This window comes from Vanellus vanellus, assembly GCF_965231255.1.
Source record: "Vanellus vanellus genome assembly, chromosome: 10".
In the NCBI taxonomy this organism is placed as follows: domain Eukaryota; kingdom Metazoa; phylum Chordata; class Aves; order Charadriiformes; family Charadriidae; genus Vanellus; species Vanellus vanellus.
Genome location: NC_138915.1, coordinates 8,302,360 through 8,324,493, shown reverse-complemented (window position 1 = coordinate 8,324,493; position 22,134 = coordinate 8,302,360). Strand labels below are relative to the sequence as shown.

Sequence of the window (22,134 nt, the reverse complement as noted above, 5' to 3'; positions counted from 1 at the left end):
ACCAAAGCAAAAGACTCAGCTATGCATGCAACCCTAAACCCAGTGTTGCACACTGATGGACAGTCAGCTCTTCATTTCCACTGCATTGAACTCTCTCTACCAGTCTCTATTCACTCAGTCTACAAAAGAAGGCATTTGTAACAGAAATTGTTAATATTTCTAGAAAGTGAAATCATATTCTAGAATTACTGCTCTCATTCGTGACCTCTTAATTCTCACAAAGCAGGTGATCCTGGTTAACGACTACAACACAAACATCTGCTTATCCCCCTCCAAAAAAATGGATTAATAAAGCTGAAATTACACAGCTAATGGCGCGGATAGTCTACCACAAAAGTGTGATCATATTTCAGAACATTACATCTAGCCCAATTTTAATGAAATTAAAATAAATTACCATTGCTATTTCCTCAGCTATTTTAGGCCACCTATGATTTCATAAACAATAACAGCAAGGATACATTGCCAGATTCTTGGAAGGAAAAATTAATTCAGTAAAGGAAGAAAGAAGCGTTACAGGTAATATTATGCACTGGGACAGAAATCTGAAAAAGGCAAAAATATCTGTAATTATATAAGAAAGTTCTAGCCAAAGCAGGAGAACTGCATAACTGACAAGGAAGATCTTATCGCTGTGTAATGCCTTCCAAGAAGCATGTCATACAGCTTTTAGCTGAAAATGAGGAGAATGCATGAATTAAGAACTTCCCCATTTGTTACCAAAACTACTTTGTCATGTAAATGAGCAAAGAGTGTTGAAATTTGCCGGAAAAAAACCTATGTCCCAGAATTCGATCCAAGATCAAATCTTTGTTGTTCACATAGGATTCACATTAGAATTTTCAGAGTATTAAACTAGTAACTTGATTATTACAACAGCAACTTCTTCTGAAAAAAGTATACCTCCCTTGAAACGTGTAAATCACTACCTTCCCATAACATTTCAAAATCTCAGAGTTCACATTACACCAAAGCTGTGACAGAGCAGCTAATAAAAGAATAATTAACTCCAAAGGCTGCAGCACAGAATTAATAGTGAGTTTGGCAGATGCATCTCATATTTAAACTGAACGTTGGTCCCCAGTACAAACCCCCACGCACCACAGCACAATCTTTGACTTTAGTAGCGTTCTTCAGGATCAGAATGGACTGAGGCAGCTGAGACAAGGCAGCAAGACTTAGCAGAGATAGTGAGAGAACAAATTCCGGGCTCTGAACAGTGCTGTCACTTTGCTGCAAATATTTGATATTAAATTCATCAAACTTGTGGATAATTTCAGCATGGAATAGCAGACAAGGATGAAGCAAGCTTCACTCTCTGAAACTAAATAGTTTAAAACCAAATCACATAAAGTATCTGTAAATTCCTTTCAATTCAAAACTGGATCATTTAAGGGATATTTATTCATTCATTCTTAAAGAGTCCTCCTCTTTTATCTTCTCATTTTAGGCATAGAGCTGACATCAACATCCACATGACAGAAATCACAAGCTCCAGCACATGCTTAATTTAAGGCTCATCCAACAGCTCCAAAATACTTCTGAGACATGGATTTCAGTGCCTTACCAAATGAGGTCAGCTTAAATTTGTGACAAATCATAACTGTATATCAAAATAAACATTTCTTCAAAAACAGACAGAACTGCAACTCCCCATGGCCCAACCCCATCAGAATAATTCAAACTGTGTCTAACTCTTGAGTAACTCAGAGGATTTGAAAAAGAGCGTTACTTAACCAAAATACTTCATGATTTAAGAAGTATCCAGTTCTGAAGGCTTATAGCAAATTGAGAATTTGCAAATTTTGGACTGAAAAAAAAAAGTAATTAAGTGAAAGCACATGTTTAATTATAGCTATTGGAAGAGGTAACTATAATTGCTAGGGTAACTAATTTTGACACAAAGAATTATGTGACATATAATTATGAGAATAAAAATAATGAGTATACATTAACTGGAAGAATATCTCAATCCCGAGAGCTGAATTGAAACTTTTTTTTTAACCAAGACAATCTATACATTCTTAGTTAGACTTTAACACAATACCCACCTTAGAACACACGTGTAGAAACCACTGTCTTGCAACTCAACCGAGTGAAACCATATTGAATCTTCATCCTTGCTCATCCTAACTTCAGAAAATATAATGGGTTCTTCTAAATCTCCTTTGTTTTTGTACCACATAAGCCTAAGACCTGTGCTTTGGGCCATGCTATAATTAGTTCTGATATAGCTGTAGAAAAGGGCACATTTCACTCGGACTGGTTCACCTGCCAAAGCCATGTATGTCTTGAGATCCACTGACCAGTCAATGCAACCATCAACTGAAAGCAAAACAATAATAAAGAAATATTAGATACAGATATATCTTTTCAAGATAGTGAAAGGCAGCTTGTGAAATGCAATGCAATTAATTAAAAGAAAAGAACCTCTGGTTTATAGCAATGTGAAAAACCCAAAGCAGCTATTGGCAATTAAAGGGTCTTATACACCTTTTTTAGTTACAAGTAAATGCAAATGTGCAGGCAATAAATACAGCACATTGGGCCAGCTCAATTCCATTTATTTTGAATATCATTACTTTCATCCCCAAAATGTTAATTCTTTAATAAATAAACGAAGTGGCTTTATGTGAAATACTTGCCCCAGTAAGCCAGTTTTGAAGTTTTGAATTTTTTATTGGAGGAAAAAGTACACTGGCATCTGATCCCAATCTTATCCCTTAAAACTTTTCCATTCACCTCTGCTAATTATGTTACGTAAAAAAAATAAATAACAGGTGTGACATACATAATTTTCTTTTCAAGGCAGTTCCACATAGTGCTTTTTTTTTCCTACAGTCTACTCGAAGTGTAGAGTTATGCATTATATACAACAAGATACAATTACAACATGCCACCTATGCAATCAAGCTTAATACAGGAATTGTACAAATACGAAAAGGGATCTTTTGATGTTTTGTTCAGCAAAAACTTTTGAAACAGTTTTCTTGATACTTCACTTTAAAAATTAACATATGTCAGCCAGTTTAATAAAAGATTACTTCTCCCTACAATTTTTTCTCCCATTATTTTAAATCATCTTAGTTACAGTATAATCCTAGAACATGCATCCACATCAACAATTAACTCCCCCTCACATCAGAGACTTTTTAATTCAATCTTTTTTATTGCTGAAAAAACTGTAAATCTGAAAGTTAACCAAGAATATAACCAAAGAAAAAGACTGCAAAGGCAGATCATCAATAGGCAAATACACTACCGAAAATTAATAGACTTAATGTGTTGTTTCTAGAACTTATTGATCATATCCAGCTACATGTAAGTGGAACATCTTTACCCCTGATGTAGCTACCGCAAATTCAACCAAGTAAGGTTCAAGTTGCCTCTTCTGCATTTACAGTATGAATTCTCAAACTCTAAGTGTTAGATATTCTCATACACCCTCCATTTCATATACATCTTCAATAGCATTTGCTCATTAAGTAATTTTTTTATTTACTTCCTAAACAAATATAGTTAGCCAAACTTTTTACATGTGGTGGAATATCAGATCTAGTACTTTTTTTTAGTGGCTTTTACTGCCTTTATGTCTACCATTTTTTGAGGCTTCTCTTGAATGCTTCAACACTAACCATGATAAATGGAAGGTTTTAATTTCCCCATTGCAGTAAGTCAGCTTTAATTGTACTGTGACCACATGAACCATGCAACCAAACCATATTTAAACCTGTTGACACTAACCACTTTCATACATTTTTAATACATAAACTTCCACGTAACATCTTGTTTTAAAACAAACTTTACTTGCAAAACAAACGAACAGAGCAGAGCTGGAAAAAGAACCCAAGACTCCCGGTGCTACAAACCCATCCAATCAATTTTTGCATTAAAGCCTGGTTCTGACATCAGAAAATTATTTTATTTAGGTGGCTTTGAAGGCTTTTACATCAGTGGGTATCAATGTACTCCATACAGAGCTTCCTCACAAAACTTCTGTGCTTTTTTTAAGCCCTGCTTTTCAGGCTGGTGCGAGTTTACAATTAAAGAGCAGTGCAGAGCTTACAGCCGTCTTCTCTCAGCAAGGATGTGAATGGCAACGCTGAGCTCTCCAGATGGCTCATCCCCATTCTCCAGGCCATACAGGCGTTCTCAAAGGCACCCTTCCTCCTGGGCTTTAGCAAAGTCACAAAAGTCTAAGCAAGCTGCAATGAATAGGGGTGCCCAAAACTGGAATTAATTAATTCTGTCAATCTTCTGTCAGTCTAATCCTGTCATGTCATCTAATGCTTTTGAATCTGTGCTGGTTCAGCAAAGTTAAACCACAGTAAAGAGTAACTGTCATTCAGACACACATGGAAAGCCTGTGGGTCAAGCAGAAAGTGGCCAGTTTTTCAGTTCCTTCACAGAGCAGAGTCACAATTAGGAAGAGTTACTGAGTTAGGTACTGACCCAATATGGAAATCCAGCTTTGGAAGCTGAAAATGCCTCTGCTTCCAATAAAATTTCTCCCACCTCCACACCAAACAACTTGTCAAAGCACAGCTCAAATGAACACTGAGCATCCTTCAGTGTCATTCACTCTGCCCCATCTTCCACTTGCATTTGAAAATGTCTTCTCCCTTCTAGCGTACACCTCTCTATTATTTTATTTTCAAAATTACAACTGATGAGTATATAAGCACAGTGGAACAGATGAAAGACATTGGAATGGTAATTTACAGCCAGGTCGTTAGGGTGGCTAAAACCAATCTCCAGCTGCCCCCAGCAGAGAGCGAGACTGTGGGGCCAGCACGCTGCCGGCCATTGCCAGCGCTCCAGTGGAGCCGCCAGCCACGGTGACCTGACCCCAGCCCAGCACCTGCACCTCAAAAGAAGGAAGGAAAGAAAAGGAGACCTTTTTGCCATTAACAGTATCCGGACGGAAGAATTTCAGCAGCCAGCGGCGAGGCTGACCCCAACACAGCGAGCCAGCGGAGGGGGAAGGTGCAGGCAGGCTGCCGCCCAGCGCCCCTGCCCGCACCACTGCGCCCCTGCAGCAGCTCGCTCCCCGCAGCATGCCACGAGGTGGTAATTACCGAGAGGAGAGCACACAGGGAACAGAGCAACCATTCATTATAGGGTTGATGACATCTGCGGAGGGGAGAAGTCTCACAGAGGGCTTTGACTAAATCTTAATTATTGAAGAAAGACTAATCAAACAGGAGACAACTTTTTCCCCCTGCTCTTTTTTTTCTTGTTAAATACACAGTAAAGAATGTTTCCTCTTACGAAGCTGTAGAGGCTAAAATCTAGGTCAGGCTCCCTGCGCTCACGTGGAAGCGGGAATTTTTCCTCTTGCTGCGCTGTCACTCACTGGAGCGTGAGCACTGTTAGATTCGTTTGGAGTATTCTCCAAGCTGTTGTTACAAATGACTGGAGCTGCTTAGGTGGAGTTTAGCGCTCCATTATCCAGAACAAAGTTTGCTGTCATTTTTGTTGGGCTGGCTCTCAATGCGTAATATAATCAGGGTGGTAAGAAGAGAAAAAGAATGGCATTAGAGTGAGGTGCTTATTATATAATAAATGTATATACATGTTTTCTCTGCTACCCAATAACCAGCTGATCCTTAGTAAGTGTCTTATTGAAAGCCCATTCAAATTAAATCCTATCTATTGTGCATGTATTGTAGATGCTTTCAATAAAGACCATTACTTGACATATTTTCTAAAATTTGGAGCATTGAGAGGATATGGAAAACACTGTCCCATTTTCAGCCCAGCTTCCTAAGGAAAAGAGGGTTGCCTATCTCTCTCTCAGTCCCCCCACTCAGTTAGCATAACTTCTGATCCAACTGACTAAATTCAAGCCTATTTGGTAGAAAATGAAAGTGTTCAGGTACACAAGAGCCCTACGTGGGTGCAGAAGAGAGTCCCGGCGTGTCCCGCACCGGCAGGGAAACAGAGCAGCAGCTAATGATGGTGGCGCCCCACTGGGCCCATCCCACTTATCCATCCAAGCTAACGCAACCCGAGGAGATGGTGAATCGAAAATGAAGGTTTCAAAATTATTAAGCAAATTACAGATTAAGCTGGCTGACAATAAGTTACTGCACTTTTATGTTAGCAGTCACCCAAAGTGTGTATTGCATCTTGTTCCCCAACATTTCCTGGTAATTTCTCATTATTCTTCTTTTAAATAAATCTAGTTGTCTAGGGAGTCTAGATGCATTTTAACATGAACCATAATAATTTATGAGCAATTATAGAAGAGCATGTACATAGTCTCTGAGTAATTTGTCTTTCTGCTTGCTGTCATATAAATAATTTTTTGCATTGCGAATCTGCCTGTAATAATTTTTGTACAGATCTGTCACCTACAGCAATTTATATCATGGCATTGTTAAACATGTTTGCCTACCTTGTTACCTGAAAATCTCATTTTAAATTGAAATCATCAACACATAAATAATTAAAAAATAATATACTAGCTAATGTATTAAATTTATTGCTCCACAAAGCAAGCAATGCTTGTGACTGTAAATACATAGTCAGAAAAAAACACCACAGCCAAACCTCCAAAATTCCTCCGATACAGGAGTTTTATTTATTTATTAGCCATAGAACAGTAGAGTCCAGGAATTGATATCCATCACGCTCGGGGTTTGCAGACACATAGCAACGATAGATGCCCTCTATTTAGGAAATCCAAAAAGGCATGCAAATTTTTTAGACTCTTAAAAGGGAGAAATCAGTTACAGCCCTTGAATTTTAGGCAACCTGGTATTTTTAGATTTTGATTCTGGAGAAAAGGCAACTCACCCTACATTTGAGCAAATACAGCAGCTTGATAGCTTTGGCTGGACGTGATCTTCACAAAGGGTCAGGGTGTTAGATCAGGCTCACCATACATAATTGGTTTCACATCTCTGGCTGTGCTATGCTAATTCTGCTATGGTGCTTGCAGACCCCTGCCAGCATCTCATCACAGCCAGGCACTACCATATGAGGCCTGTCCATCAGCTGAGCTCGCCACATGGTCCCCTGACACCTCTCTCCCCCCAGAGCCCTTCCCTGCTCCTCACACCACAAGCCAAGTAGGGAGCTGAGCCGCCTAAAAACCGACAGACCCCTATCTGTGATTCTTCAGAGAATACATTTCAAACAAAACACTCTATTGACCCCTTTGGGCACTCTTCAAAATCATGGATGTCACCTCCAAAGCAAGGTAAGATCTTTGCTTGTAGAGCTCCCTCAGCTTAGCTGATGTACCAAACCAGATGGTTGAATGACACTCTCGTAACAATTAAAGAAAATCCACTTTACCAAAAGACATCTGATCTGATATCTCTGACATGGAGAGCAAGTTACCCAGTTCTACAGGGCAGGAGAAGACTACGCTGGCAGTACTTCAGACGGGAGAGGACGGTGGCCTTCTCCAGCAGCAGGGAAACCAACCTCAAACAGCAAGCAGGGAGGAAAGGAGAAGGAAGTTCAGGTAAAGTGACAGTGATGTCTTCTCTATGAGTGACAGTTTTGCCCTTCTTTGAGTCAAGTGAACACTAGTTTTTTACTCTGACTATACTCGTATTTTAAACTGCATTTTACAAAAAAATAAAACAGTTGTCCCCTGAGGGATACAGTAAATCAAAAAAATGTATCTGTTAGAGATTAAGACCACTTAGAAAACGACCTTCAATCTTGAGAAAAAACAAGTTTATCATTATTCAAGCTGGGTGAATTTTGCAGTATTTCTCCTACTACCACTAACAACTTTAACTAAATAATTCATTTCTATCAGTAACATCTAGATTCAGAAACTATCAACCAAGACTAGTTTGCTGTAGAAACACAACATCTAAGAAGAGGATCACTCACAGACTTTGTAGTTTCTCTACTCCGATCTCCATTTTCTGAATGTTTTCTAGCAAGATTTGGACCAAACTTACTGCGAAAATGTTTGGGACTTTCAAGACATGTAAAAGTGCAAGTGTTCCCAAATTTCTAAATCAAATAATCATGAGCGCAAAAAAAACTTCATTAGATTTAGCAGCATGCAAATATTTCTCCAAATCTGGCTCATAAATAAGGAAAAATGCATTTACTTATCCTTATACATTGGCTGATTTTTTTCCAAATTTTGATCAAAGCCTCAAATTTCTGTAAGATGGGCTAAAAGGTTTTTAAGAGTTGTATATGCTTCATTCTTTTTGCCCAGCTTTTCTTATGAGCCATAGCTAAAAAAAACAACTCAAATATGAAATATTCCAGCCGAGCACTCAAAATTTCCTTTGAGGTCAAACAAACTGTAAATATATACCGCCAGAGGTGCAAATGACAACAGATTACTCTGTCCTGACTTAAATATGCATATGGAGCCAGAGGCATTTTAGTCTTATACTGAAAACGCAAAAGAAAGAACATACTAGTAGATCACTAATCTGTAAAATTCTCTAGGGAGAAAAAAAACCAGCTTGGACACTGAACAAATTCTCAGCTTCCAGGAGCGATGGCATATTAATGAGGTCAAGACTTAGAAATTATACTTGAAGAACAAAAATGCAAAAGTAGTGTCAGTGGAAGTTACTGGACAGGGGCATTTCATCCTGCAGCACTTGTCAGAGCCAGCTTTTCAGGTGGCACCTTATCACAGGGATTTTCGGGAATGTTTGCTGATGGAGCGAAGAACAAATCACAGCTGGCAGGTTAGATTTTGCTGGAGACAGGCAGCTCTGAAACACATTCTGTGATAAAAAGGAAATCTCCGGTCTCATCATATTCTTTGCTCTCTCTTCCAAGTCAGATGTTCCTGGAGACAGATGGACCTGAACTGAAGTGCCTTTCCAAAGCTGTGCTCTTCACTTCGAGCGGATTGCTCTGCTGAGCACAGAGAAAGAGGAGGGCACTGAAGCAACTGTTTAACATGCAGCGTATTTACCCTAAAAATGAGTGTTTGGTGACCTTGATCTCCTAATCACTTCAGTATCTGGTGGGTTTTTAAAGAGTTGAAGTAAACAGTACAGAAACTGGAACTTACAAAGCGGTTAGGCTTTAAATATTCAGTGTAGTGCCTTGATTCTCCGTGGCTGTCACCACATTAGAAAACAATGTAAAAGGCACCTTGAAAATCAACAGCAGTAGAGCCAGGACGTGAACAACAAAGAAATCATACTTCACGGCTTTATGCTTTCTTATATTTTGTGAAGTCCCAAGACATGGATTCAGGGACCGTGCCCCAGCCTGCCCTGCCTTCTCAGCCCTCCCACACTGCCTGGCCCCTGCCCTTCCCGCTGCCGCTCCCCTCCCGCACTGGGCCAGGCAGATTTGGGACAGTTGTGGGAAAGTTCATTTACGAAGCTCCTGCCTCTGCCCAGCCTCCGTCTTTGCTCCCACAGAAGTAAAGCCAAGTGGGTGATCTGCAGTGAACAAGTTATCTGAACAATTAAACCTCTTCTCTTGTTTGTGGATCTATAAATGAATCCTCATTTCTTCAAAGTCAGCCATGAAATAACTCCATTAAATTCGGACATCTCTCTTCTTTCTTTATCCCACGAGCAAGGGAACATTATTTTAAACAAAAAGTATGATGCTCTAGATTGGAGCGGTCTGATCGGTTACGTGACATCGCATCTGCTTCTTGGACTGAACAAGTAACAAAACTTTCCTTTTGAATACTAACATTTTAAATTCCATAAACAAACAACTCAGTGCAAACACAGGTATGAACTCAATAAAGACTGTAGATTAGTTGTTCACCCAGCTCTGAAACCCATCTGAACACCAATATTTTTTTTTACATAATGCCCACAAAATCTAGTAAATAAAAATACTTCCTCTTTCTAAGCTCCAGAAAGGGGGAACATCTTCCACAATGAATATTGCTGGTTTTATTTGCTCTTTGGATTCCTGAGGAAGTCAATGAACAATGGAAAAGCAGAGAGATTTCACAGCATCTCATTCTTATTTGGTGCACACAACTACCTTTAAACAAACTAGATCGAAAACCAAGAAGAATCAGTATGCAAGAAAAGGGAGAATAATAACTGATTTACGTAATGAGTAAAAAAGACTGAAAATATTCCATTGCATTTATAAATAAAAATTTTATCCTAAGAAGATTTCGGGTAAAGAGCAACACTGGAAATATGCTTCATATCTGAAGGTATATGCAATTAATATTTTAAGTGGTGTTGACTATACATAAGCTCTTTAAGGACACTCTCTGAGATGGTTTTAATATGCTCCAGCTAACCACATTAACCCACGGAGACTTTCACACACTTCTGTTTTCAAGTCTTTAGCACCACGCAAACTTTGGGAACAAAGCTGAATTCATTTCAATAATTGATGACTGTCTTTTCATTAGTCCCTTTGAATAAAGTTACTGAAGGTAAAGTAAATGGAAACTAGATCTCACATCAGGTAGTTGCAGTCTCAAGTAATCACACAATTAGGAAACTCTATATCCACTGCTTGTTATTCCCAGGAGGGAATTGTAGGAAAGAGCTGTGAATAATAAGAATTTTAAATTAAAGAGAATGAAACTCTATTAACTTTCCGGTCCCTGTGGAGCAGAGGGACTGGTGTACATGCACAAGATTATTTTATTTTTCGTCTGTTTTTCAAGTACGTGGACAGTTTGAGTTGGATTATGTGCTTTGAGGGCACCGTCCTCTTGAGCTTGGACTAGGTTAGGAAGATGGACTCCCTGCTGAATACACCAGACTAAACTCATTTCCTCTACTGTCTGCAGAGGGCAATCCCTGAGTGACACAGGTCAGCTGTAAGGGCTCTTACTACATCTCACTTGTGGCAGAGGAAGACTGGTTGACAGAAGAAGAGAGCAAGGGGGACCATCAGAAGAGCCTAGGGACAGTATCACACCCCACCACAAGAGGAAAGCAGCACTCAGTTATTCCTGTGCATGAGCTACACAGTATTTGTGCAAGGTTTAAGCAATTATTCACTTGGACAACTCAGCAGGGACATTTCTGGTAGGCCAAATTCACCATTTACCATGGGCAACTCACGCCTGACCAATGCGCATGCCTTGCCCGCACAGCCAACCGTGCCATCATGCAAGGCCTTTGAGCAGGAGCCCACTCTTAGAGCCTCCAGAGGCTTCTGCCAACCTACTTCACCCCAATGATTTGGTCCTACCACCAACACATCCCTTGATGGTCACAATTTGCAGATACATTAAAGGGAGCCTTTCGCATGAATGCCCATATCTGGGTGTGCGCACGTTCTCCACCCTACTCATTAATCATTTATTTTCTAGCTTACAAAGATCCAGGCAGTCCATCAGAAGACAAACAAATGCTTTACAAAACTAGTTCCCCATCATAAACGCATGAGGCAGAATGAATGTTTTGGGCCTTGGACATTTGCAATCTACGTGATGAACACATTGCAATGTGGAAAAGAAAAAAAAAAAGAAAAGAGAACGCACAACTTTAAATCAGGACATGCTCATGAACAGAAAGGAACAAGTCGAGTTCATCTGAATTTACTTGCAACAAATAACCAGCTTTGGTCATTTGCTTTGTCTCTACACATTTACCTTCGGATATCTAGACATACTTACCATTTTACAATTGCTATGCCATTCCCCCTGTTATCTAGCACAGATAATTTCAGCTGCAGTGAGCCAATTACCATTTCCACTTGCATGACAGGTGGACCTCTGTTTGAAAAGGTCGTGACCCACGCTCTAACCTAGGTTGTAATTCCTCCTCTCATTTTAATTCATTAGCTGCCCGTATGCAGCAGAATTTAAATAGGAAACTCTCCTGACTGCAGAACACACCGAATTTCATTTCAGTAAAATGAACAGTCACAAATCAAAACAATATTTGCTTTTATAGGACAATCATGAATAGAATTGTTAGAGGGTTATTTGACTAAAATGTGTCTGTAACTGATGAATTATGAAGTGCTTTCAAACTGAGATTTTTTAAACAGTAAATTTTTAAGAATTTTGTTTCTATTAAAAATAAACAAACGTACAGTTATCCTTATTGCAAGTTATTACAATTACATGTAAAAAAGAAAAATGAAGGATGATTGAAAAATGAACCATTACAAGAGCTACCTGTGTTACAGACGCGTGTCTCTAGCTAAAGCAGCAGGCGGTAACGCAGTGCTGTGCTCCATAACGCAGCGCTGCACATTTGTTTAGGTACGCCTTTACCATTTACATATACATTTTCTAAAACCTGCCTGTCGCAACATCCTGCAGCACTGCATCCACCGGCAGCTCCACACACCCCAGTAATGCTTCTCCAGTGAAAACAAGGGCCACCTTCGTGGGACCATGCACACTTTCATTTCTCAAACACAGACTGTGAAATGGGGGCTGTGATGGCAGACCCCCCATCTGCCAGACCCTCCAAAATCCGAAAACACTTCCAGATCATCTGTGAGCTGTGGCCCTGAGCAGGTCCTGTCACCAGCAGCGTGACCCCTCCTGGTCCTCTCTCAGTCCCCTGTTCCGGAGAGGGGCCACTGTGTCATCACCAGGGCTGCAGCTCCCCACACGGGCACGTTCCCGGGGACTTCATCTGCTTCCCAGTCATTTTCCCAAGTCTTGACTCAGGAGACTCAGACCAGGGCCAACGGCTGACTGAAACCCCACAGAAACCGGCACTGCTTCAAGCTGACACAACCATCATAAAGCAGACAGACCCCAAACCAGCCCAGTTTACAGCCTTTTCCTTACGCTTCCCCATAACTTCATGAGCCAGAAACAAAACTGGCGGCAGGAACATTTCATTTATTAGTAAGCAAAAGCAACTAACTGCAAATACTTCATTACTAATACATCATTTGCTCAGAACAGCACAAAACAAACAGGTCTGTGTTTTATTCATGGGCCTCCTGTCATTCTCAACGGCCTCAACTCACTCTGCAAAACACGCAGCTGCCGTGTGTTTCACCAAGCAGCGCCCAAGAGGGGGACGGGAAGATGGAGAGGTGTTTGAGCTCTGGGCTGAGGCCGGGCCAAGATGGGAGTGGGGATCCGGGACGCAGTAGGGGAGCCGGAGCCTTTCTTCGGACATCACCACATCCTCCAGCTGGGACACCGTCCTGCAGCCCCTCCATCCATCAGCTCATTGTTATTAAACCATCACAGCTCAACATTAAAAGACAACATCATAAAAGCCGCCAGCGAAGCTACTGATAAACCAGAAAAATTACATTAGTGGAGTAATTTTTTTAATTAGTGTCTCCCCACTTGTACTGACCAGTTCCTCAACACCCAGTTAGCAACGTGGAGACTCCTCATTTTCTATCATGCTCTTGCTCACTCCCAGCTACTTGACCTAACCCCCAGGCATCATTTACTTTCCCAGCCTTGGGAACTGACTGCCATAACAGCTTGAGGACAAGTGTTTAAGTAGTATTTTAAAACGATTAACACAACAAAGCATTGAGGTGTCTACACCTGCATTGGCTTCTGTAGGGATCAGCCCAAAGAAAACCAGTATGTTTTCCACTTAGGAAAGCATGTTTTCAAATATGGAAAATCATTACTTAAATTCTTAAACAGAAAAAACTCACGGTGATTAGGGAAGACAGGACAGAAATAAGAAGCTGAATACCTTCTTGTTCCATCCATCACAAAGAGGGCGCTCATTTCCAAGCCTGGCTGCTCCAACTGCTCAGTGCCCTTGGGACTCCCATCCCTGCTCGGGGCTGTCCCCACTCCTCTTGGCAGGCGTGGGGAGGGCTCCTGGCTCCCAGCTCAAGGCTGGGGCTCTCCCACCCCCAGCTCTTCCCTCACCGCCCCTGCTAAATACAAGCTGAATTCAGCAAACAGCATTCAGTGGGGAAGCCGCGGATGGGAGGAGCATTAATTTCAACAAAGTGGTGCGAGTGGATGCATTCCCAATTAAAAATGTTCTATTTAATTCAGCCTAGCGTATTTTACTGTTTTTTTGACTTTATCATTTTTTTAGTTCACGATGACAGATTTTTCAGTTCAGATGACAGAACTGTCATCTGTCCAGATCTACATCTGAAGGAAGAGGAAAACGACTGTTCCCAGCTGGAGGGGAAAAACCACACAGGAGGCACGTGACCTCAGGGTAAGCATTTTGGGCCACAGACAGGGAAGTGAAGTGAGGTCTCTCACAGTGTAACATGCATTCCCAGGGCATTAAAAAAAGCACTTTGAATCATCTTTCATCAAGCTTAAAGTAGAATGGGATGGCAACAAATCGGCCTTGTTTTCATAAGATACACGGTCCAGCCTCAGAGGTGTTGATGGCATTCAACTCCCATGGAGGTCAGTGCGCCCTACACAACCCCTGCACCCTACAGCATTGGGTGCCGATGCTCCTGGGAGCACATCTCTACCATAAACTCTCTTTGTGAAAGGGGAAGGAGCGTAAAACAGAGAGAGAGCGTGTTAGAACCAGGGGTATGAATCAGAAATAAAGAGATGCAGACATCATACAAACTACATTAAGGGAATTGCTGATTAAGGGAAGTTCTTCAAAGATGAAGACACTTACCGTTGTATTTCTGTTAAAAATAAGAGTATCACAAATGCATCACATTTTTTCATGTGTCACTTGTGAAAGAAATGATATTTCACTGTGAGGTTGACAGTGTAAGAAAGGCAATTAGAATGATTTGCATATTAAAGACATTATTATGTCTTCATTGTAAATATTTCCATCATGATGACTTTGAATAGAATCTTTGCAATCAGAAATATAAATATCCTCATGCCAGATTTCACATAATCTGAAATCATGCTGTGTCAAGTTGTCAATTTTAAGAATTCTCCTAAGCGATTACAAATCTCATTTTAATCTCTCTAAAGACTCATCTGATTTTACATAATTGAAAATAACCGCTGCTTCTAATGTGTTCATTTTGATGTGCAGTGAATAACATGGTGCCAGAACCCTTCCAGCCAACCACTATGTTGAAAAGCTGTGCTAAGTTTTCAATCACCAGACTGCCCAGGGCTGCATAAACCTTTACAATGCAATTTTTTGCTATTGTTTAATACAAAATATTCCAAAGTATGTCATGAAAATGATGAGAACTGGATTTTTGTCTTCTTCCCTGGGACTAATCAGTGTGTCCTGAGTAAGAAAGATAAACCAATGCAACCTCATTAATGAGCTACAAACTTGGGATAACAAAAAGCATCACTGGTAGCCCAGTTGCTATTGGACTGCTGCGCTACGTAGTAGCCTCCTGTTAGAACAGAAAAATCTACTCAGCAGGCTTAAAGGACGCTGCACTTCTTTGCTGCTATTTCCATGTATTCAAAAATAGTCTTTGCACTCTACAGAGCACAGATAACACACTTGAAGGATGGGAGGAATGACAGCAGTGTCCCAATAGACCCAAACCAACAGACATGCAAGCACAGGCATGGACAGAGGGGACTGGGGTTACAACCCCGAGTCTCAAGAATATCCACAAACTTTCACTGCACATACATGTGCCTAAATCAAAAGAATATGGTGCAGGAAAGAGTGACTTTCAACCTGCTTTTGCAAACTTTACATTAATTAGGAAAGGATTTCTCAAACGCCCATGCATCTCCAAACTTTGTGCTGGGAAGACCATTTACTTCGAAATGATAAGTGTAGGCTGCGTGCAAAATATTCTGAATTTTTTGGTTCTCTAAATTACTGTTAACCCAACATTATTCCTGCCTACCTTGGGTTTTTAAATGGAATTACATGTAGCCTGCAGCTTCAAATCTAAATGAAAAATGTAGCTCCAATTGAACCTTAGGAAAAAAAAGGCAAAAGTTAATGAGATTTAAATTAGTAACAGCCAAAGCTTTCCCTTAAAGAAAACATTATCGATTTTAAAGAGCTACCTAATGAAAAAGAATGGCACTCATTTAGACTTTGCATGCGCTACATTAGAGATTCATTTATAATAATAAATAAGGATGTGCCTTACAGTGCAATGAATCAGCAAAATTTATGTACATATTTTTATGAGTTAACTACACATTCCTTAAGCCTTTAATCACAGTTTTGGGTGAATTGTTTATAGTAGTAAAGAAATTATAGTTTCCAAGGCCCAGGCGATCAAAGATAATTAAGTATCCATTCCCTATAAGAGTTAAACACCTACACAACTCTGGGGTTTACAATCTATTCTTCATTTGTAAAATGGAAATGGATACTATTCCCCTTTATTCTTTATTAAACAATGTTTCTATTTTAAGTTCAAGTAAATAATATTGGAAAAATTATCCTCCTATGAAAGCTCTTCAGTTTTTACACAGTAAGTACAAAGAATGAGTATTGCTGGGAGAGGGTATGTATACGCGGTTTTTGCAAATTCCTTAAATAGGTAGGAAATTTGTCAAGCTGCTGTTTTTCATATATTTTCATTCAAACACAATTTTATACACTCGCAAGACACATCATCATATCAGTACAGTTCAGGAATATAATATTGTGATCCTATGACATTTAAATATGGAACACCAGTAACCGTGCACAGGTAATTATCTGGTTGCATTTCGTCAGCTTACCAAATCCAGTCACTTCTCTGAGAATTCCTAAGAAAACAGATGAAATCCAAGGCCCTCCAAGCAAGTTTCAAATGACTTTTAAAACTAAAGTACTTATACAAAAAGCAAGCATGCCTGGACCCCAGCCAAACAGAATCTCACCTCATAATTAATTAAAGCTCCAGACAAAACTCATCAGAACAAAAGGAACATTCAGTTCATTTGCTGAGATACCTGAAAGCGCTAAAACTTTAAACTCCGTAAGTGGTCGAATTCCCTCTTTCTCAGTTGCTGAAAGCAAGCTTGCCTGGGGGAACGCCGAGCCCCCAGCCTGGTTCCCCAGCTCCCACCCTGGTGGGTATCTGCTCAGATTCACTGCTCGAGCCATGGAGCTGCTTAGAAGCACCTCAAAGTGCCGTCCTGGTGCTACGTGTGGGCAGACTGACCTTCATGTAGTACCGACGACAAAAGGTAGTTAGTGTAACACTTCACAAACACTAAAGATGAAATTTCTCCCACGTACAGCAAAACCAGGAGGAAAGGTAACTGCAGTTCTCTCAGTAAAGCAAGCAACAGGTTCTTACGTCTCAAACTAAGCTGGTGTATGCCGAGATACTAAAGAACACGGAAAGGTCCCACACACAGTACCAACAAGTACCGCAATCCCAGTACAGCACTATTTTTGCAATGGAGTTCCCCAAGACATCATTTCACAGGGGAGATAATACTTGCCAAAGCACGTCTAACCCGTTGGACTTCATTTTTGCTTTGTTAAAGCAAAAAGAAATAGATTTGCAGAGACACGCTTATTTTTATTAAAAAACATTCATACACATTAATTTCACCTGCTGCAAGGCTGTGCCTTGAAGAGATTCTTTAAAGTAACTCAATAAAACTTAATCCGTCTGTTTCACAGAACTAAAAATTACACCTGCCTATTTGTGAGCTGATGTACAGATCCCTGGCAGACCTCCTCCCCTACCTTCAACATCCTGCTGTTGTCCACCTTCACATGATTTTGGTCATCTTATCCACATTATCGTTACAATTCAGAGCAGTAACGCAGCTTTGAATCAAATCCCACTGTTGTCCTGCCTTAGCTCTCTCAATGCAATCCACAAATTGGGTTTTGCTGTATGGAAGCTACATTTCATCAGGAGGATATTACCTCAGAGGCTCTGCTGCAGGTACACACACAAGCGCTCCCTCCCCGGATGGAGACAAACAGCTCCAAGTCAATGGAGCTCCAAAGCAGACAGGAGGTGGCGAGACATTCAACCCCAGGGACCAGCAGAACCCCAGCACTCCATCTGGTTGAAGCAAACCCCCGCAAACCGCATACCATTTAGATGTGGACACTTCTGCCCCTAATCCTTTGTTCTAAAGATCTGCTCTTGCTGCACCAAATTACGCGTTAACATAGATCTAGCCCAGGGCGCCCTAAAATGGGACTTTCTATTCAGTTTGAAAGTGGTATGCTTCAGACTTCATGCATTACAAGAAGAGCTCCCAGAGGCAAGCCAACTCTCAAATACGTAATCTTTGGGAAGAACTTTCGGTGGAGAGAACAAAGTTGTAATTGAAGTACACTACGTTGCTTTTGTACATTGGTCTTCCTTTCTTTAATTATCAAGTAAATTAATAAACATGAGTATTGTGTTTAACTGTGGTATTACCTAAGGCATGACCAAAAAAAATTGAAACTGCAGGAATTCCATCCTTGAATGGATCTTAGGGGAAATAACTAATAAAATGTACTTTATCATTGCTTGTTTCTCTGAACTATATATCCTACTAATGTTCAATAAAATTCCTTGAAGGTCAACATACCTGCTCTGGCGGGGGGGATGGGACGTGACGGGACCAGATGACCTCCAGAGGTCTCTTCCAACCCCGCTCATTCGGTGATTCTGTGACCATAAGCCAGTCCTTTCTACCCCACGCAAATGTGACAGAAGTACATCGTACACCAGCGAGATGCACCACGGGAGAACTGTGCTGACTCAGCAGAGCAGTGCGGATGGGAACGGTCACTTCTGTAACCCCAGCTAAGGTTTAGATCTAAGCCGAAGGGACTAAGAATTACCAGCGGACAGAGGGCATCAGCTGGCAGTTGAAACAGTCCTAAATTGAAGAATAACCTAAGCTAGATCTGAGGGAAGCAATAAACAGCTGTTACTCACCCTGCTGCCATAGTGATTTTCACATCACAATAAGCCTAAATTTTAAAATGTTTCTCTTGCTTTTATTTGATTCTGTACTTTATACCACGCTGTTTCTGTTCAATCTTTTCATAGCTGACACCCAAGTCACCTTCTGATGTGTTCTGGACCACAGCTCAAGAAACCCCAATTTAAAGCCTGCTTCCCAGCAAACCAGTTTGTACACAGCTCAGCCTCCTTTGACAGCATGCAGCTTTGCACTTCTTGTTAACCTCCTCTAATTTTAATTACCGCTGCCTACATAACAAAGAAGAAAGCTTAGCACATCACCTCTGAATTCCAAACCTTCCACAAGTAACAGGCTTCCACAAGCTTTTTTCCTTTTTCTTTTTTCTTTCTCTTTCTCTTTTTCTTTCCCCCCCTTGTGTCTCCTAAAGGTTGCCAGTTTTGCATTGCTTCAACCCACAGTTTAACTAGGTTCATATGCACTCTGTACACCAGTAAAACCTTCAAAACTTGGACATTTAAAGTTTGCCTTCCTCCCCAAGAGCCTTCAGATGAGCATTTGCTCTGTTTTAAACATTCTAGTGGGAATTCGTACAAGCACCTTGCCCTTTCCTTTCTGCCTGCAGGACGATTGCCACTTTCATTGCAGGGAGACAACAACTAAAAATATTCCGGCCATACACACCCGAGTTTCCCTAGTGGAATGATGTACAAGAGAGATGGTATTTATTTGGGGATGGAAAAGACAGTGTTCACAAGGAGGTGGGTGAATCATTCAACCATTCATTATGTCTACAGCTTTAACAAGTCTCTTTTGAGCTTTGACAAAAGTTTCCTAGCCAGGCGAGACCAAGCTTTGTGCTCTCTAAGCTTCAAGCTGCAAATGAAAGAAGACCTCCTACAAAAAGTATCTGAAGATCATTTCTTCCAGCTTTGCCAAGGCCAGGCTTTCTCCGGTCTTACATCCCAAGGAATGGTGGAGGCTATCTTAGGATAGCCTTCTTGAGGAGACAAAGTCTGCCCACCGTTCAGAGGCAAGATTAATATGCTAAGGGAATACCTCGGGCACTAAAGTTGCAGTTTCAACTCTGATTTTCTTTTGGCAGAAAAAATGATCTAGTACAGACTTTGTCAAAAGAGCTTTGTTAACACTAACACTCGCAAAACAACTATGCTAATAGGACATTTTCCATCCGCTTGTTTTGTACTTTTATGCAACTTAGCAATGAACTATGGCGATTCCCTCCCAACCCCTAATATTTGGCCATGTGAGTATGTGGGAGGTTACTTTTTTACTACTTTTACTGAGCTAATTTATTGTCATTTATTACTTACATAGAGTACACCTGCACTTTAAACCTGACTAAATGTGCCATCTGGCCAATAGCCTTGTTGACACAATGTTGGTTTATTAAACATGGTTATTATACTGCTACACTAGAAAAAAAACATTTGCAAAGTTAATTTCTATGCATGCAACATTTCCATGCTTTCACACAAATGCCTGGCAGTCATTGGAGCACACCGAGCAGCTGCACCTCTTATTCCTAGACTTAGCTTAGAAACCTGAAGGAAGCTGAAAAGGGAATGTCTTGGGGAACTCTGGCAATTAAAGAAATAATATATTGCTGTGACACTGGAACCACATTTAGAAAGGGGACAAAACGGCCATCCTTTCCTAATTAGCATTTTTAAAATGCACAAGAGTTTTCAAAAAGCCTCAATTCCGCAATTCAAGCATGCAAGTACACTGGTACTTGAAGAGCCACCAAGGTGTAGCCACACAGCACTCCGTCATCTCCTCTGTGATTATTATGCACATTCACCACTTAGGGTGCTGAATAGAAATTACGGGCCATGCCTAGATGTTTATCAAACAGATAACAATACGCTTATCCCCAGGAATATACAGGCTTGATAAGAAAAGTAGGGAAAAGGTAGTGATACTTATCCCTGTTTCCTAAAGAAAACAGAAATATTGAAGGTCCAAGGCAAAAAAACATTTTCATATCCAGTAACTCTTTAAAAAACACACTGTTCAGGCAGCTCCTGATGAAGGCAATGGTAGAGAAGGGATCTGAACACAAATCTGCAGTCCACAGCTTTCCCTGCATGAGCATCCTGCTCATGGCTTACTCAGTTTCCAGGTTAAAAAATAACAACCACAATTAAGCCTGGATTGAAATCATCAGCCTTCCACATTATTTGGAAGGTGTCAGAGTCCAAGAGCAGAAGCCACAATTTAGACTTACACCACAGACATCTCTGCTAAGCCCTGAGCACTGAAGGAGCCCCAAATTGGGAGAGTTCGTTGCTAAAGCCCTCTTCAGAGGAGCTGTGTGCACCCGGCTCTGCTTGTGGGGCACCTCTCCCCATCAGCATCCCACACACACCACCTTCAAGCTCTCTCAAGTTGTGGGTTCGCCCTGTGATGCACTCGCGATGATCCTTTAAATGGTTGGGGTTGGGTTTTTTTTCCCCATCTTGACTCCCCACTTTTTCCACAACAGTTTTTCCTTTTCAATCTATAAACAAGAATATTCCAGCTGAACTTTCAACACCCCGCTCTGCTTCTGGAGACAGCTGGCTACACAAGTCTGCCTATTTATAACTGGTTTTAAAATACAGATGAAGAGAGAGGCATTTAGATTAGAGGGGTTGGCTGAGGACTTAAAACTGCTCTGTTTTTAAAAAAAAAACAAACAACCAAGAAGCTATAGCCAACCACCTCTGCACCGTTTATCTATCTGATTTCCTTAACAGCTATTGTGATTTCTGAATTTAGTTTTCCTTTTCGTTTATAAAAGCCTGTCCCCTGACTGTAGTCAAAACAAAATTATTTTCTCCCTGGCAAGACCTGGTGTTGCCTTTCTTGACTTCTAACTTCCTTTCCCCTCAGCCCCAGCTTTTGCACAATACCTGCCCCAACAGCTCTGCTTGGAGACCTCCAGCATTGCTATTTCTAAGGACATGAGGTGAGGACCACATGGGGAAGTGATGTGACTCAAATACGTGGCCCCAAACCATTCTGCAATGGACAGATGTCTGTAACATCATCACCAGGAGAGACACTATGCTGCGGGCTGGACTGCAGCTTCAGCGGCGAGCCAGCCCGTACAGAGATAACGGTGCTGTCACCCACGCGTGAGCCAGCGAGGAATGTTTAGTGCCATATGGCCACATCACGTTAAGAGTGATGCTCATTAAGGCGACAGTGTGGCACTTGCTTGTATTCTCTGAACAGACAGAGCCCTAAAATCTCCAGGCTGTCAGTTCAGTAGGAAAGAAGAAACTTACTTATTTGGCAAATTTCTTCACACTATGTTTTTTATTTGTATTTTAAAGCTTTCATCCCCAAATCATATCAAAGGCCAAGCATCGCTGCCTGTCCCTTACAAAACAGTAACTGGATTCCACTGGCACCTGCAGCGCATTGAATCCATGAAGTTATAGTGCGAAAAAGGTGAAGTTTTTCTACAAGTGCTA

The 22,134-nt window shown here is 40.9% G+C and overlaps 1 protein-coding gene across 1 annotated transcript in view; it reads right to left on the bottom strand.

The window, feature by feature from the left end:
* The window catches only part of IL1RAPL2 (interleukin 1 receptor accessory protein like 2), a gene marked incomplete at both ends in the record, with an annotated part of 389,919 nt that overhangs the window by 189,414 nt on the left and 178,371 nt on the right, over positions 1-22,134 (bottom strand). The window contains one exon of the mRNA XM_082488072.1: positions 2,052-2,325. Coding sequence (XP_082344198.1) covers positions 2,052-2,325 — 274 coding nt within the window. The remainder of the gene's footprint in view (positions 1-2,051; positions 2,326-22,134) is intronic.